This window comes from Trachemys scripta, chromosome 20, assembly GCF_013100865.1.
Source record: "Trachemys scripta elegans isolate TJP31775 chromosome 20, CAS_Tse_1.0, whole genome shotgun sequence".
NCBI lineage: Eukaryota > Metazoa > Chordata > Testudines > Emydidae > Trachemys > Trachemys scripta.
The window spans coordinates 9,828,726-9,846,553 of record NC_048317.1 but is presented as its reverse complement, the minus strand read 5'-3'; the positions used below and the strand labels follow the sequence as shown (position 1 = coordinate 9,846,553).

General features: G+C 48.7%; 1 protein-coding gene across 2 annotated transcripts; it reads left to right on the top strand.

Annotated features, from left to right (window-relative positions):
* Positions 1-916: 916 nt before the first annotated feature.
* UBXN11 (UBX domain protein 11) lies at positions 917-17,584 on the top strand. 2 transcript variants are annotated; one of them, XM_034753901.1, is made up of 13 exons: positions 917-1,001; positions 2,275-2,366; positions 3,939-3,976; positions 4,704-4,814; positions 5,216-5,316; positions 6,199-6,253; positions 7,023-7,099; positions 8,611-8,716; positions 11,383-11,600; positions 11,898-11,975; positions 14,407-14,527; positions 15,565-15,668; positions 16,756-17,583. In XM_034753901.1, the coding sequence occupies exons 2-13, from the start codon at positions 2,302-2,304 to the stop codon at positions 16,828-16,830; spliced, it is 1,149 nt and encodes a 382-aa protein (XP_034609792.1). In that variant the 5' UTR covers positions 917-1,001; positions 2,275-2,301; the 3' UTR covers positions 16,831-17,583. The 2 variants fall into 2 exon arrangements, with proteins under 2 accessions (XP_034609792.1, XP_034609793.1); XM_034753902.1 differs by lacking the exon at positions 2,275-2,366 and having other exon boundaries at positions 952-1,001; positions 16,756-17,584.
* The last annotated feature ends 244 nt before the right edge of the window (positions 17,585-17,828 follow it).

Genomic DNA, 17,828 nt, shown 5'->3' with positions numbered 1-17,828 from the left:
TGCTTCGCATCAATAAACATACCGGGGTGGAGAAACAATCACAGTTTATTTGAGATCTCAAAGTGGTGCAAGGAGACAGGCAAGTCTAAAATCAAGCACACCAGCAAAAACAGTTTCTCTCTTCTTTATACATTTTACAACTAAGCCCCCCCCTCTATCAAAGGCATGTTTATACATTTAAGCAATTAAATCATTCTAGGGCTATAAATCTAGCTTGTTAGTAATTCTCCTCTAAACAGTTATTTGGTTCTGTTTACTCTTAGTTTATTACCCCTTCCCCAGCTAGGGACATGCAAACCTCATCATTATTGTTTGGTACCTGGTTTGAGCAAAGTTGTAATTGCTAACTGGCTGTTTACACATTCCAATTCCTGTCCTTGGTTTTTGAGGCCGATTAGAGTTAAACATGGAAGGACAGAGTTTAAACATGGAAGAACTTTGGCTCAGGCAGGCCTAGTAACCCCAACACCCTCAAGGATTGAACTCACAACCCTGGGTTTAGCAGGCCAATGCTCAAACCACTGAACTATCCCTCCCCCCTAATGCCTCATCCATTCCCCTATATTCCATCAGGGGGTCTCTCAGGGGTTGCTCCTTTAAGGGGGGTTAAGGCCCCCTAGCTCCTTTTCTGCCCCCCGGGGGGGGTGCATTCCCATTTAGGGGAGTAAGCCCCCCAGCCCCACCTCTCTCCTGGGGCGGGGGATCCCTCAGCTATTGCCCTTTAAGGGGGCAAGTCCCCAGCCCCTGCCTTGTCCCACGAGGGGCCCTTTCAGGTTGGGAGGGGTCAATTCCCTGCCTCTCTCCCCAGCTCTTGCTCAGATCCATGGGGGGAGGGGGGAGAGGGTGCAGAACACCCGAGCGTTGCATGCTGGGACTAGTAGTCTTTTCAGAAGCGGTCGAGCCACGGGACCTTCGCGGAGCCAATCAGCTCGCCCGGCCGTAACCGGGGCAACCGCTCCAAACAAGATGGCGTCGCGTGAGCCGAGCCCGACGGGGGGCGGGTGAGTCCGTTGCAACCCCGAGGCGGCCTCTCCCCCAGGCGGGGCCGGCCCTTGGCCCCTCTCGCCCGCGGGGGCTGGGAGCTTGAGGGGCCCCCGTAAGGCCGGGCTGGGCCCACCACGGCGGGGGCGCGACGTCGGGCCTGTTGCCTCGTGACATGTCGCCTTGCCCAGGGCGCCCAAAGCCGTTGGGTTGCGTGGTGACGCCTTATGAGGTCACTGGGGTCATTCGGTAGCACCTTGTGAGGTCACCCCGTTGCACGGGGACGCCTCCTGACGTCATCACATTGCACAGTGGCCGTTTGTGCTGTCATGGTGCTTCCACAAGGATGTGTTGTGATGTCCGGGCATCATTGCATTGCACTGTAGTGACTTGCGATGTTATCGCGGTGCACGGTGGTGCCTCATGACATCACTTTCCGTTATGACATGAGGGTGGCGTGACGCGGTGAGCTGACTTCTTGAGGCAAAATCAGCGTGTCCCTTTGTGCTGCGCTGGTGCAGTGACCGAAGGGCACGCATGATGCAGGAGTTTGTCCCACCAGAACAACCCAAGGAACGTGGCAGCCTTTGCCTGAGGGCTGCACCCAACTGGCATGAAATGGAGCAGATTGTGGTTTGTCACCTGGAGGCTGCAGCCTGTGTGGAGACCACAGGGCCCACAATGAAGTGCTTGACGTCATTTCTATGGGTCTGTCGAAGCAGCAAAGAAAAACCTGCCGCTGGCCTGTGCCAGCCAACTTGGGCTTGCGGGGCTGGGGCTGCAGGGCTGTTTCATTGCTGTGTAGATTTCTGGGCTTGGGCTGGAGCCTGGGCTGTAGGACCCTGCAGGGTGGGAGGGTCCCAGAGCTCGGGCTCCAGCCTGAGGTCAGAAGTCTACACAGCAATGAAAAAGCCCCACAGCCTGACCCTCATGAGCCCGAGTCAACTGGTACAGGCCAGCGGTGTTTTTTAATATGCTATATAAATATATCCTATGGGACCCCATGGGCAAAAGAGACTCCAGCATGAAATGCACCCTTTGCTCCAAGCAGCATGGCTGGACCCGAATTCCCTGCGAGGCTCCCTGCTCTGTATGAAAGATGAAGGGTCATGCTTTTAACTCCGTGGTCTGCCCGAAGACCAACCTGCTCTGAGGGAAACCTCTACAATGTGTGATGATAAAATACATCCTGGGTCATCTGCTTTTCACGGTGTGCCTCAATCTTGTGTTCCAAGGCATTTCACTCACTTTCATCCTGCAGCCTGGAATTGTAACGCTATCTTTGTTCCCTAGGATCTAGAGCTGTCTAAGGTATAAACCATGAGTTCTCCTCTTTCCTCCCTGGGAAAGCACCGCAGAGTCCCACTGCAGCTACACAGTCCAGGGTAAATGAGCCATGAGGGCTCTTCCTTGCTTTGTCTTGTTGCCATCCTTGCTTATTTGTGAAATTTTGATACCAGCTGCTTCTCCTTCCGAACACTATAATCAAGGCATAAATGACAAATGCCTCAAGACCAGCAAACTCTCACCCCACGCTATATACTTCACAGCTGTGTGTGCTGCCTGCTGTAACCTGGGAGGGTCCTTCTTTGGTCTTGATCTTTCAAGATGCTTGGTCCCTTCAGCTCCCATTGAAGTCAGTAGGATTTAAGGGTGATCAGAACCACACTCTGCTGTCACTCAGCACCTTGCAGAATTGGGCCTTAAAATCCAGTATTGTGCCATCCCAAATCCAGCTGTGAGCCACCATTCCATGGTGGGGCCTATATGAATCAGAACAGTCTGTGCAGTTATACTAGCAAGAATAACCTTGCTGGGGCTCTTGGTTCTTTGGCAGGGGTGGGCAAACTACAGCCCGAGGGCCGGACCTGGCCAGTGGGATTGCCAGACCTGTGGCCCAGCAGGACTAAGGCAGGCAACCTGCGCTGCACCCGGAAGCGGTGGGCATCATGTCCCTGCAGCCCCTGGGGGGTGGGGCGGCAGAGGACTCTCCACTCTGCCTTCGTCTCAGGCACTGCCCCCCCGCAGCTCCCATTGACCGGGAATGGGGAACCACGGCCAGTGGGAGCTTCGGGGGAGGTACCTGCAGGCGGAGGGCAGCATGGGACGTGGTGCTGGCCGCTTCCAGGAGCGGGGCCAGGGCAGGCAGGGAGCCTGCCTTAGCCCCGCTGCACACCGCTGCCACCCCGGAGCTGCTCAAGGTAAGCGGCGCCGGGCTGGAGCCCGCACTCAGAACCCCTCCTGCACCCTGCACCCCAACCCTCTGCCCTGAGCCCCCTCCAGCACCCTGCACCCCTCCCACGCCCCTCACTCCCTCCCGCACCCCAACCCCCTGCCCTGAGCCCTCTCACACTCTGCACCCCAACCCCCTGCCCTGAGCCCCCTCCTGCACTCTGCACCCCCTCCTGCACCCCAATGCCCTGTCCTGAGCCCCTCCTGCACCCGGCACCGCCCCCCTGTACCCCAACCCTCTGACCCAGCCTTACATTCATGGCCCTGCATGCAATTTCCCACCCAGATGTGGCCCTCGGGCCAAAAAGTTTGCCCACCCCTGTTCTATAGCCTTGCGGTGCAAACTGATCCCCAGCTGGGGCCAGGAGGAATATTGTACAATTCTGCATAGCACAGTTGGCCAGGTTTATTGTTTGTCTTTCTTTTGCTTTTCCCTAGTGTGAAGCAGCTAACACTAGTTGTGGCTTCCTGTGATCTTAACTGCTGTTAGGCTGTTCTAAATTTGTTGTTTGGGTGTGAGCTCACTCAGCTTACAAAGCAAGAGGGGGCTTGTTTGGTTTATCTCTGTGTGGTGAACTGGCAAGAAAGTAGAGGTGGTTGTATTTTAAGAAGATTTTTGATGTAATTTACAAGTCTGTTATCCCTAAAAAAATTTACCCAGGTCAGCCAGCAGATAATTAATCTCTCTGCTGTTTGTTTTCTGTATTCCCTATTCTTATGTGCAGGAAAAGGACAGTGCCATTTAAACTGAGTGCCTACGATGGTGAGTAAGGCCTTTCTCTTCCCTTTATGTGTTTTTGCGTTGAAGTGTTATGTGCTTAGTTCATTTTCTTGTCCTTGGTTTCTCTCTCTCCTTTCCACATGTGTCTGATATCAGATTAGTAGGAAGTCGTTTTCCCATCCCCAGGGTTTGTTAGAACATGTTAGACTCTCTAAAATGATTACAGTTCCAAATCAAGCTGGTTCCCTCATTCTTCCATGCTGTCACCTATGCTCAGAACACCCTCTCTATCGCAGAGCAAACTGCTGCTTCCAAATCCCTCTTGGAAACTCCCTTCTTCTGTGAGGCTCACAAACACTAATCCTAGACAGTATTATGCCGTCGTCACCTTTTTCTAAAGCAAACTCAATCCCACCACTCACCTCTCTCACCCCCAGAAAAAGATGCTCTAAATTAGCACCATGCTCTCTGTCTCCCAGTACAGTTTGGTGTCCGATCTTTGTTTGTCTGTTTAAAGTGTAAGCTCCTCAGGGTATGGACTGTATTGTCCTTTGAGTATCGTATTGTGCCGAGCACACTCTTGATGCTTAATAATCATCACTTTGGAAGCCTTTGGGTGGGCAAGTGGGATTGTGTCACACCTCTTTCCCCAACCCGCTCCTTCCCTAATGATACACCCAGCATCTTCGTCACAAGATTTTTGTGAGGCTTCATCTAAAAAGTGGACCTGGCCCCGCCTCTAATGCTTTTTTGCCTCTTGGATTCACAGAGGATGAAGCTGCGCTGCTGAATGACATCCTGTCTCCTAGAACAAAGCTTCCAGTGCAAGACATTTCCCCTTCCTGCTCAAAGGGAACAGCCACAAAAACAAGTACCCATGGTAATGTCTCACTCAGACACAGTGCTGGCATCAGGGACTATAACCGTAATGATCCACAGATGGGGCTTGATTAGTGAATCCAGCTACAGAGTCTGGTGCTCATTTCACTTCCCTGAACAGTTACACAGTGTGCCTGTTGGTGATCCAGGGATGCATACACCGCGTCTGCTGCAAGGTCCATATCGACCCCAGTTACTTCGGCCCGGGACCTGCAGTATTTATACACGCTGCCCTCAGGGCATCCATTCCTGCTGTCCGCGATGGCTAATCCAGGATTCCTGCACAATGCCTTCCGCCCATGTAATATGGCACTGGATGATCATAAGCGTTCCCTTTGGTCAAATTAAGCTTGCAATTCTGAAGGTGCTTTTTTGGGTGATGTGTTGTACTTGTGCTTATAGGGGCAGCTCCGACTGACATGGAGCTCATGTCCTCCATGATGCAAAAAATTGCTTTGTTGGAACAAAAAGCAAAGAACCAAGCACAGGAAATCCAGCTGAAGGTAAAAATGCCAGCCTCATTTGGGCCCTTTCTGAACAGTTCTGGCCACGTTAGCCAGAACCACGATCACACCTAGTTTGGGCTAAAACCGTGTAATTGTTCTTTAGACAAGGCAACTACTAGGCCTGTATCTTACTAATTACAGAGACCACTCACTGTAGAGGCCCAGTTGCTGTTACCGCACTGCAGTAAGGGACAGTCCCGAGACTTCAGTGATCCTAGGGAAAGATGAGCCCTAACATCTAATGTCATTGACTCTTCTGCTTTGCATGTTTCTTTTCTTCCTTCCATTTTATAATGTTTGAGTTGATTAGAAGGCCAGAGGTCTCTCTGAAGCAGACACACCCGATAGAAATGGGGATGGATAGTACCCTGTTGGTGTTATAGACACTTTAGGGTAAATAGTGTTTCTAGTGGCTAGTAGATCAGGACTCCTGAGTTCTAACCCCAGATTTGCCATGTATTCACCACTGGCTTAACTTTGAGCTGCACCCTCAAAGCGGGGTAGGAGAGCATGAGCGCAACCTGCGTAACTGAACTGTGTGTGAGAGGAGGAGCAGCCATCGTGGGGTCACTACTCCGCATCTCATGCAGGTGGGAAATGGATGGGCAGGCAGGGTGACTTGGTCCTGGCCTACTCCTGGGACTGCGCAGTTATGTCAGGGCCTGTGGTAACTCCACAGTCTAGCCCTATGTGATTTTGGGACAGGTCACACCCTTTCTAGACCCTACTTTGCCCATCCATAAAATGGGTGTGTAGTTAACCTACCTGGCTTCTGGGAGCAGAATGGCTAAATCTTCGGTATGTGGAAAGTGCTTTGAGATCCTCGGAGGAAAGGAACCAAGTGGAATCATTATTTTGCCTTTTTTCTGGGATCTTCAGGCTAGAAAGGTTGCTGAACTTGAGAAGCAGGTGCAGATCCTTCAGAAAGGAAAAGGTAAGTTGTTCTGTCCTTGGCATCCTTCTGCTTCCTGTGTGTGGGTATGTCTATACTACCCAGGTTATAGTGCGGCCGTGGCAGCGCTGTGGCGTGGGCAGTGTAGTCACGTTTTATCGCGGCGGAGAGCTCTCCCGGCGATTAAACCCCCCCACCCCAAATGAGGGGGGGTAGTTTTGTCGCCGGAGTGTGGCTCCTGGTGATAAAGCGCTGTCTATACTGACACTTTTCAACGCTAAAACTTTTGTCACTCAGGGTGGTGTTTTTTCACACCCCTGAATGACTAAAGTTTTAGTGCTGAAAATGGCAGTGTAGACACAGCCTTAATCTCAGACTGTGCTCTTTTCCAGTACTGGGAGGTGCTGCTGGGGACTTCAGCACAGTCCTTTCCTTGGGGAAGCCCAGTTCCAGTACTCCCCCAAGGACAACTGTGAATTACACACTCACTGCTTCACTTGCCGCAGATGCATGCATTTGCAACTGACTTTTAAGCTGCTGGTTTCTGGTGCAGCACTCAACTGCCACACTCTGACCTGCTTTCACTGTGCTAAAGTGTCCCCACAAGACTGAAAACCCAAGCAGAAGATGGCCACATAACCACGTGGTTCTTAGGAGTGGTTAGAAGAAGCAAGACTGGGAGGAGAGCAATAGTTCCCTCAAGCTGAGCCCAGACACACTCAGTACTCCCTGACACTGGTTATCTCAGCTCTTGTCTGAAGCTTTTTAGAGCAAAAATAAAACACTTCATGTCTCTGTCTTTCCTCTGCAGATTCCCCAGAGTCAAGCAGAATAGAGGAACTGGAAGTGAAGTGTCTTCAGCTGCAGAATCAGGTCTGGGAAATGGAGGTGAGATTCATGGATGGACCCCCTTGGCCTCACCCTACGCTCCCCTGGGATTGGCTTCCTGTTCATTCAGTCCATAAATGTTTGGTTCTTACTAAGCTGACAGTTTCACTATCACTGCCTATTATTACAGCTTCAGTACAGAAGGAACAGGTTAAATGGCAGATGAGGGACATTCCCTAATCCCCTTCCCACTCCTTTTCCTTTCTCCCCTTTTGAATCAGTTTTGATATATGATGTAACACTCAATTATAATTAGCAGCTTGCTAATCATATCACTGCTCATTCTGAAGAAACCCAGGGAATTGTACATAGATTCTTAGATTGTAAGGCCAGAAGGGACTATTAGATCATCTAGTCTTTCTGACCTCCTGTATGCCATCAGCGATTACATTTTACCCAGCTATTCCTGTAAGGAACTCAATAATTTGTTTGGCTAAAGCATATCTTCCCGAAAGATATCTAGTCTTGATCTGAAGACCTCAAGTGTTGGAGAATCCATCACTCTGGGGAGCACGTCACTCACCTGTGATATGCAGTCATCTCTAGGGTGGAATACGGTAGCCTTTGAACAGCTCACAGCAACACTACACAAGATTGTAGGACAGGAAGTGAAGAATTATTTATCCAAATTGCAGTGTGGGGAACATTTATTAATACTATTACTTTGCAATTTAAGTCATTTCATCCAAGGATCCCAAAGCTGCTCTGTTACTATCCCCATTTTACAGACGGGAAAGCTGTGTCACAGAAAGGTTAAGTGACCTGCCCAAGCCCAGAATCAGTGGCTCTTGATACATGCTCAGCTGTTTGATATGAAACCACACCACTTTCCTCTATAATGCAAAACTGATGTCTGACTGAAACTTTAACCTGGTAATTAGAGCAGGGAACTGGGCGTCAGGACTTCTGGGTTCTCCTCCCAGTGCTGCCACTAATTTCACTGTGTGGCCTTGAACAAGTTTTCTAACCTCTCTGTTATTCTGTTTTCCAGTGCGTAAAATGCAGGTAGTTGTCCTGACTTAACTCATATTTAGTTGTGGGGCTTAATAAATTAATGTTGGTGATGTATTTTGAGATTCGTGGGAGAAAGGTGCTAAGTAAATATAGCATATCATTATTATTGACACCTGGCTAGATTGCATGCATTTTTAATAGCTCTTATACACAAACACTTATGTCTCCTCCTTTTGATCTGTATGGCTTTAGTTTTGTTTCAGTCCCTCCTGTTGCTGTTCCAATTAACTGGCTGACTCAGTAGAATTCAAGTCTTTGCAGTGATCAAAGACATGATAGACTGAGTACTGAATGATTGATCACTGTGGATAGGTTCATACAACTTTTGGAGTCCATGACATGCTACTCTTCCTGCTCAGTGAGTTTTCTCACCCCCGTACCTTGTAACAAGGTCAGACTTGTCCAAGGCAACACACATTGTACAGCTCCCATTCCTGGCCTTTTATGCTCCCATGCTTCTCAAGCTAGTTCATCCTCTTCTCCCCTTCCCCATGCAGCGGTTTCTGAATGATTATGGATTGATTTGGGTTGGAGAGAACAATGAACAGCTGAAATCATTGAAGAAGCAGGAAAATCAGCCATCAAGGAGTCTCTGGAAACCAGGTAAAGCAGCAATGCCCTTTGCTGAGGCAGATAGCCTGCCCCTCAGGGGTATTTAAAAAAGGCATAATATTCTCCAGATTGGAAAAACAGATAATTATTGATTTATTAATCAATCAGATTCATGGCACGATAGGCCTTTGTGACTCTTCTTGAACTGCTCCATCGTGCCAGGACTTGTGCAGAGAGCTCCTAGCCCGTAGGTCATTCATTCAATTCTCATTATTTACATAACATCTTAGCTGGGTGTGACCCTGGAAAGATGCACCTTTCCAACTGAAATGCCTGGTCCAAAAACCTGTTTGGTTCACGTGTTTGGCTTTTTAGTTTGTGTTTAGAGGTGAATTTTTAGTGCCCTTTACATAAACTTTATTAACATCTCTGGACATAACGGAGGAGATTTTCAAAGGCGCTAATGGGAGATAGGTAGGCACCTAACACCCTTTGACTTCAGTCACCTAACTGCCCTTTGAAAACCTCCCCGCTGTTATCTGTAGAACAGGCACTGTGTGGGCAGTAGCAGGTCAGGCTTCCCCCATACTGCACTCCCCTCCCAATGTGCTTCAACTCTGACCTGGAGAGACCTCCCCTAGGGCTAAGAGAGGAGTTTGGTGTCAATGACATCAAGCCCTTGGCCTCTCTGCTGAGACTGAGAAGGGGGCATGGCTTCCCCAAACAAACAGGCATGTCCCCACCCATGCTCTGCCCCCAGGCTCCCTCCTGCCAGTTTCCCATCCCTGTGCTGTGGCCCCGGCTCAGGTTGGGGCTGGGAGTGGGGCTGTACCGCCCGCACAGTGCTCTGGGGCTAGGGACACTAGCCTGGGCCGGGAGCTGCAGTGGGGGGGGGGGGGGCAGAAGAGGTGGGGCTTCAGGTGGAAGGGGCAGAGCTGGGGGCTAGCCTACCCCAGCCGGCGGTTCACACGCTGCCCATGGAAGGGGGCCTGTTAGGGATGATAGCTTCTGGGATCTGAACCCCTACATCAACCTCTTTGCTTTAGGGAAAGACAAAAAACTGTAGTGTGGGATTTTCCAAAGCTCATAAGTGTCGTAGATGCACAGGTATCATTGCAAATCAGTGGGACTTGAAAACCCTATCTTTAAATTATAGAAAATGCAGTGAGGGGGGAAGGATTTTGTATGGCCAGAGCACAGTGTGGAAGCAGCTTACAGCAGGGGTGAAGATACCCAGTGAAAATTAGTACTACTTGATGCGGGGATGAAAGGGTCGAATGTTTTACAGATAGCTGTGGATGTGGGTTGGGCATGATAGGTCCTGCAGACTTTCAAATGTTAAGGTCCTTCCCTGTTATGATTTCCTCATGGTGATCCTGCGGTCTACATCCTAATCCATTTCAGTAGAAAGGAGACTTGTAATGTAACACAAGCGGCACCAGGAACATAGTTTAGTAACTGCATATATTTTATAAAGCCCATTTCTTTTGGGGAGCTGATGGGCCAGCTATCAGGAGGAAAATCTTCAGAAGCAGTCCCCATACTTTGAATGTTTGGAGCCTGATTCCCAACTCAGGCATAAAATGCGTGTGAGATCAAAATCCGGCCCTTTCCATATGTATCATGTGCATTTATTTGCCCCTATTGCCTGACCGCATCAAAACACACTATTGTTCGCTTCCTCCAGCAGCCACGTGAGTTGGGAGCTAGTTGCATTGTGTTGAATCCTATAGTATTTAGTGATGGCCTCCTGTTAAGTGGTAAGAGAGAAGAATACACTTGGGACTTGTAGCAGCCTCACCTTCAAAGTGCTGTGAAAAACACCAGCTGATTAACTTTCACAGCCCCTTGAAGTAGGTAAGGGAGATGATCTCTGAATAGCAGTGGGCATAAGGCACAGAGGTTAGTGTGTCAGTTCACTTGGCCTTATTTGCTGATTGATGCATTTACAGAGATTATTTCTGCTTATTGATGCTATTTTTATCCTTTGAAGAATCTGTCAAAAGCAGAATTGAAAATATCAAAGGCCTCATCCCAGTCAACATCTCTGCACGCACTTCCTCTCCTCATATACTTCTCCCACTGTCATCTACACATCTCTCCTGCTCTACCCCATAAACCTGACATCCCTTTCTCAAGCACCCAAAAGACCTCCCTCTCACCAATAATCCCCCAGCAGGCGAAAGGCTTATTTAGAAAAGCAATCTGCCAGCCTCGGAGATCAGTCAGTCAGCTGGTGTCCCATCTGAGTTCCCTGCAGGAGCCTGTGCTGAAGTCAGCTGCTGGTCTAACCTAGGTTGTAAGCTTTTTGGGACAGCAGCTCACCTCCCTCTTTGTATTGTGCAGTACCAAGCAAGGAACGATGCGAAGTACATTATAACCATCAAAATAATCAGGGCCTCCAAGGAGTGCAAGCTGTGGCATTGGCTGATGATGCAGTTTCATAAGTTGGTAACAAGGGGACGGGTTCTCCACTGTGGTGTTATCTATGCCTCTGCAGTGTGGAAGCGAAGCACTGCCATTCTGACGTGATAGCATTTCACGCTCCCTTCCCAAAGGTGTAAATGACACAACGTGGAGGCAGGTGGGAGCCAGGCCCAAAATGGTAGGGTTTGGGCAGCACCTTTAACATGCCCATGCAGGGAGACGTACGTGTGGATTCAACACTCCTGGCTGCAGGCTCCTCCCCCTCGATAACTCTGCTTTCCTTGCTGCAGGCGACTCAACTGTTTCCAAGCATCTGATCGATTTTGATTTAATTTTGGAAAACCTGAAAGATTTAAACGTGCTGGCTGGGGAAGGTGTGTCTCAAATCGAGCGCACAGCAGGAGGTGCTAGACTGAGGCAGCCCCAATCGATAGCCCTCACTTTTTATCAGAATGGGATAGTCATGTTCAATGGACCTTTCCGGTCGTACGAGGAGCCGTCCACGCAGGTATGGACCAATTCCTGGAGGAAGTCAAGTTATTGCCATCTAACTATTCCCTCAGCAAAGGCCGAGGGTGGGAATGGGGAAAGGCTGAGGCTTGTGGGGTGACTCTAGTCCCATCTGCCCCCCACAGGGCTTCGTGAGTAATGATGGTTGTTAGAGGATCTGCCAGTCTCTCTCCATCAGAGATCCTGTGGTGCCTTTGTAGGTCTCCAGGTCTGATGCGGGTGGAATGGAATGTATCAGCAGCGAGGTACTATGGAGCCCGAGGCCTGGTTTTTAAGCATTCATGCTTTGTTTCAGCAATGTCTTCAGGATATCATGGATGGCTATTTTCCCTCAGAGCTACAGACGCGCTATCCGGATGGCGTTCCTTTTCAGGTAAGCAATGCAAAGCCCCTGCCATCTTCCTTTTAGGAGAAATCCCTCTCTCCATGCAAACTGCTTCTGTCTTATTGTTTGCAGTCACCACTCTGCAGGCCTTTCTCGACGCGAAATCTGGTTTGATGTTTCTAAACCCAGCCCATGTGCAGCTAGACTTTTGAGGTGGGGCACGCACCTGCTACAGCCGTTACAGGAAATGCCTTGGTCTTTGGTGCACTAGAACTGAACGGTTTCTCTGATTCAGTGAATCTTGGGTTAGAAAGAGACAGTGAGGGAAAAATTTCTGCGTCACTAGAAAGCAGTCAAAGGGGGTGTGATGGGTTGAACCCCCTGGGGTGTCACTTGGTGGGCTGGGACACCACTGAGTCAGATTATTCTGCCAGCCTGGGCCTCTTTTTACCTGGTCAGCTTAAGGGGCTTGCCACAGCACCCACCTGTCCACCCTCCCTTGAGTACAAACCCCAAATTCTATGAAATTCACCTCTTCCCTCCATGTGGGTGGAGGAGGGTGTGTGCAACTTCTCCCCCCTCCCATTAGAAATCACATCAACTGGGCTATATTATAAACCAGAAATAAATGTATTCACTATAACGGGTGTATTTTAAGAGGTTAAGGAGGTAGCAGACAGAATAAGGCAGATTACCAAGAAAATAAAACAGAGCACGCAAACTAAGCTTAAAACACTAAAGAAACTGGTTACATGTAAGTTCTCACCTTAAATGTGGTTCTAATAATCTTCTTCACAGGCCAGACGCCCTTCCAGACTGGGTCCAGTTCTTTTCCCCCAGTTCAATCTTAGTTGTTTCCAGCAGTCATCTTGGGTGGGATAGCAGGGGAGAACTGAGGACCTGGATTATATCACTCCCGACCCTTAAATAGGATTTGCATAAGGCGGGAGTCCTTTGTTTCCTTGTTTGACACTCCTCCCCTCCCCCACCCCAGCTTCTCGTGGAAAAGTACAGAATTCAAGATGGGTTCCAGTATCAGGTGACATGGTCACATGCCTCTGTAGGGCCCTTGTAGCCATTCTTCACAGGCTGACCCACAGGTTCACAGGAAGACTAAACTCTTTTACAGTCCATTGTCCTTGCTGAAGGGCCATCAGCACTGTCTACCTTTTCCATTGTTGTACCTGAAGTGTTAGCAGCGGGTGTCACCCAGAGTAGCATAGTTGAAATACAGATACATAGTCAATATTCCTAATTTCAGATACAGAAATGAGGCAGGCATACAAATAGGATAATCACATTCAGTAAATCATAACCTTTCCAGTGATCCCTCGCATGAGCTGTCTTGCATAAAGTAGATCTCTGTTACGTCATATTCATATCATAAGCATATTTTCATAAAGAATATGGAATGATACATCACAGGAGGCGGCTGCAGAGGCTATTATAATCCAGATCTTCAAATATAGGTGCCTAAAATTAGGCACACAAATCCCATGGAGTTGTATGTCCTCAGCCCCCCTTGGAAATCAGGCCACTTCCGTGTAGGTGCCTGCCTGTAGGCACACCATTTGAAAATGTTGGGCCTATCGCTGTGGGGGTTAGAGAGTCATGGGGGAATGGAAGACACCCAGTCAGGACTTAGAATACATCTACGCTGCAGTAAAACACCTGCAGCTGGTCTGTGTCCGCTCACTCGGGATCACAGGCCTCAGGTTATGGTGCAGATGTTCAGGCTCGGGCTGAAGCCTGGGCTCTGGGACCCTCCCCCCTCACAGGGTCCTAGACCCTGGGCCCCAAGCCCAAGTCCAAACATCTACACAGCAATTGTATAGCCCCACAGCCTGAGGTCCATGAGCCACAGGGGTTTTATTGCAGTGTGGACGTACCACAGTGGCCATGTGCTTCTCTGACAATTGTGTTTTGCTGAGCTGGGTGGGACTGGGGACTGTGGGGGGCTGAATCTGGTGCTTTTGCTTCTTTGGTTTCAGAGAGACATCTGGTGGTCCTGGCTGCTTGCGCATCCCTTGTTCTGTTAGCACAGATCAAGGCAAACCCTAGGTGTGCCTATCTATTACAAAATAATACTTTGCAATTTCACATCACCTCTCATCTGAGGATCAGTTTTCATAGATGGGGAAACTGAGGCACAAAGCAGGATCGAAGCACTGTACTAATGTGTGCAAGGCTGGAGTGATCATCTGTCTTATCTTAGGATCTGGATGGGACATTGAACTGCTAACTAGAAGGGTTTTAGACTTGAAGGGACACAGACGTGGGTTTATTTTTCTGGAGGGTCTAAAAGGATCTTCAGACAGCTTCTTTTATAGGTGTTTCTAGATTAGAATCACCCTCAGGAGGAACTAGCTGTCTCTATTAGTTGTTTGTTCTTGTTTTGTTCTTGCTGCTTACCCTGCAGTGAGAGCTGGGTCCTGGAGGTAGACAAGCTTGCTAATGGCAGCTAGCTTTAATTTAACAGGTCACTGACAGGAGAGACGTTTTCTTTCGGGAGAGGCAGCTACCAGAGAACTTTCCTGGCCAGGGGCAGGTAGTTGGCCATTCGAGGTCAAGTGAGGTAAAGGAAACCAGTGAGATCCCAGGTGAGTCTTTTGCCATTCCCGCTAATCCCTGGCGATCCCCTACTTAGCCCCAAAATAGAGGATAAATAAAGCCCCGGTGAAGCCTGGCAACAGTCATCCAGTTACCAAGGAGTTAATTCTGAGAGTTGCCTGGTGACATTTCTGAGAGGAGTGTTATGCTTCATGTGCTGCTGCAGTAGCTGAGAGCCAGCTGCCACAATAGTCAGTTTCACGGTGATCACAGAAGCAAACAGTCCTGAGACTCGCCATTCATAAAATACCACAGTTTGGGCAGTTTTCCCAGCATGTGCATGAAACCCACCCACTTTCCACATGAAACCCAGAGCTCATTCTCAGCAGAGGTCTTTCCAGCATCGCCCACTTGAGACATTCAGAAGAATGGTGTGGGTGACGGCCTTCAGGGGCTGGGCCTTCAAACAAACAATTGTTCTATTGCAAGTTACTTATGTAAGTGGACATCTTCCCCTCAAGATGCCAGCCTCATCTTCTCCATCTCCGATATGTCACAGCACATCTCCAAGCCATGAGGGAAAGACACATTATATAGGACCAGCTCACAGGTTCCTTGTTTTCCTTCTGCAGTCCAGAAATCTGCTCCAACAGTTGCCAAAAATTACTCGCACAGATTGAAAATTAAACTGCTCTGACTAGATCTTGGAAGGTCTGGTCACATATGTTCTGACATGTAGTTGTATAGTGGGAGTAGTCATATATGGTTATGTATGTTCCTGGACAGCCATATATGGCAATATATAATAATCTAGGCATATGCATTTCCCATCAGCAATTGTATATCACCCTGTTATTTAGCTGTGAAGAGCTTCTCCTATACTATGGACTTCGGATCACATGCCTTATGGGTGATTCTAATAACCCGTTCCTAAAAGGGAACTGCCCAAAGTATAATTCTGATGAGCCCAAGAAGCGGAACATTCTAGTATTCATATAATTGCTTGGTGTGATGTGATACATCTAGGATTCCCCTTCCTGCTTCTCCCTGTTCCTGTCTCTCCTCCCCGCCCCCCCTCTCGTGGCAGGTCTCAAGCTCTCACTGGAGCAGTTTCTCAACAAACTTCCTAAATCCTTGATCCGGGAGGGACAAGTGATTGATATCCGAGGACCAGTCAAAGAAACTCTGCAGGTATGACAGAGCCCCGGAACAAGCCTAACGGCTAGGCTATGCTTAAAATTTCGGTCAATCTAACTACATCTCTTAGGGGTGTGAAAAACACCTCTGAGCTCAGTAGTTAAGCTTATCTAACCCCCGGTGTAGACACAGTTTGGTTGACGGAAGAACACAGCTCAGGGGGGTGGATTACCTACAGTGATGTGAAAAACTCTTTCCGTCGCTCTAGGAAGTGTCTACGCTATGATGCTACAACGGAATAGCTACAGTGCTGTAGTTGAGTTGCTCGTAGTATAGACATTTTCTGACTCTGCAGCTACACTGGCGTGAATCAGCAGTAACTCTATGGAAGCCAACAACCTTACGTAGGTTCAAATAAAATCAGATTGGGCCCTTTCACTCCAAAAATCTTCAACCTCCTGGATTCAGAAAAGACTCCAGCAGAAAGCATTAGATGTATTTTCACCAGGCCCTTTCACCCCTTTCTGGAACTGTTTCTCCCTGGGGGAAAAAAATCATTATTAACCCATCTGATGATTGAGTAAATATTTAAGTTAAGTTACTGTCTCGGGTGTTAGATCTAGACCCTGTCATTTTGCTTGAAGGGGAGCAAGTACTTTCCTCAGATAGGTTTAATTATGATAATTAAACTTTGTGCCCATACAGAACATTTACAAGGAAATAGACCAATCTAGTTTTATTGGCTTAAAACAAACTAATCAATTAATGTGGAAGTCAGTTGTTAGATTAGAAGAAGCCACAGCCAACACCAGGACCAGTGTAGGCAGATTTTTTTTTTAAAATAAATAGTTTAACTAAGTACAAAGTTTAGAAGCCATATTTACCATTTGCTGGAGAAACCTGACTGCCTGGCACTGTGCCAAGCCTGCTGCATCCTGCTGGGAGCAGCAGCAGATGAGAGGGTTTGTGATGCTGCATGGGAATGAGAGGTAGGATGGAGAAGCCATTGGCCTTGTAGCTGGTGGGCTGAGGAGAAGGGCACATTCTCCATCTGTGGCCAGAAAACAGGGGGATTGTCCCCCAGGTATTAATCAAGGGAAGCTGGGCAGATGGTATCTGAGGTTTCCCTGTTTGGTTTCAGGGCTCTGATGGGACAGGTAGCAATGAAGTGATCCTGGTGGAGACGCCCAGCCTTGCAGCAATGAAGGAGAGGTAAAGGGCAGTGGTCCCTTAGCCAATGCACGGTCAGTCTCTCCTGTCCGTCCACTAGCCATCAGAGGCAACCTGCAAAGATTTGTTTAATGGTTTTGCCCATTTTTGCTGCTTTCTGATGGATAAAGAGGGCCTGGAAAGGGAGGGTTCATTTGTGTGTTTTAAAGCAAAACCACTAGAGTTTTTTCCTCTTGGTTTTTACTTTAGAAATAGCAGGAAGGCCAGGTTTGATCTTTCCTAGTTTTGGGAGGCCTCTGAGATGTTTATGGTGAATCCTGACATCTTCAGCAAAGGCTTCCTTTATTCAAAATGTTAGCTAGTTCTTGGTATTAAATGGGTGTTCACAAGAACAAGCAAAACCCAAGGAGTTTGAACCAGTCTGGCTATAAATTCCTTCTTCTTTCAATTTTCACCCTCTGAATGGGAAAGTGCCTCCAGAGAAGAGATGAGCAAATGGGGTCACCATTTCACTAGTTCTCCCGTAGTCAGAGAGTCTTCCAGGCTAGACAAGACCTGAATTTCTAATGTCACCATAAATCAAGCAGAATTTTGTATTTAAAAAAGCAAATAAACAACCCTACCAGGCAGCCTTGATCCTTAATAAGGAACAAAAAAGGGCCCCAGCTTATCTCAGAAAGTGAAAGAGCAGCCTTGCATCATCAGATAGGCCGCAACTTCTCCCTCACGCAAAGGAGTAGGCGGGTGGGGCTGTCTTTCCACATTCAGCTATTTTAGGGTTACCATATTTAAAAAATAAAAAAAGAGGACACTCCACGGGGCCCTGGCCCCGCCCCTTTCCCACTCCTGCCCCTGCCCCAACTCTGCCCATTCCCCAAAGTCCCCTACCTAACTCCCCCTCTTCCCTCCCAGCCACGCGAAAAGGGCTGCCCAAGCGCTACCGGCTTCATGGTTTGCCGGGCAGCCTCCAGACCCTGCGCCCCCAGCCGGCGCTTCCCCAGCACAGCTGGAGCCCGGTGGCTCGGGGCCCGGAGGCACGGGGGC

Coding starts and splice junctions, on each gene's coding strand:
- UBXN11 (XM_034753901.1), top strand. CDS start 2,302: ATGAGTTCTCCTCTTTCCTCCCTGGGAAAGCACCGCAGAGTCCCACTG. Junction 2,367..3,938: donor CTGCAGCTACACAGTCCAGG/GTAAATGAGCCA, acceptor TCTTATGTGCAG/GAAAAGGACAGTGCCATTTA. Junction 7,100..8,610: donor ATCAGGTCTGGGAAATGGAG/GTGAGATTCATG, acceptor TTCCCCATGCAG/CGGTTTCTGAATGATTATGG.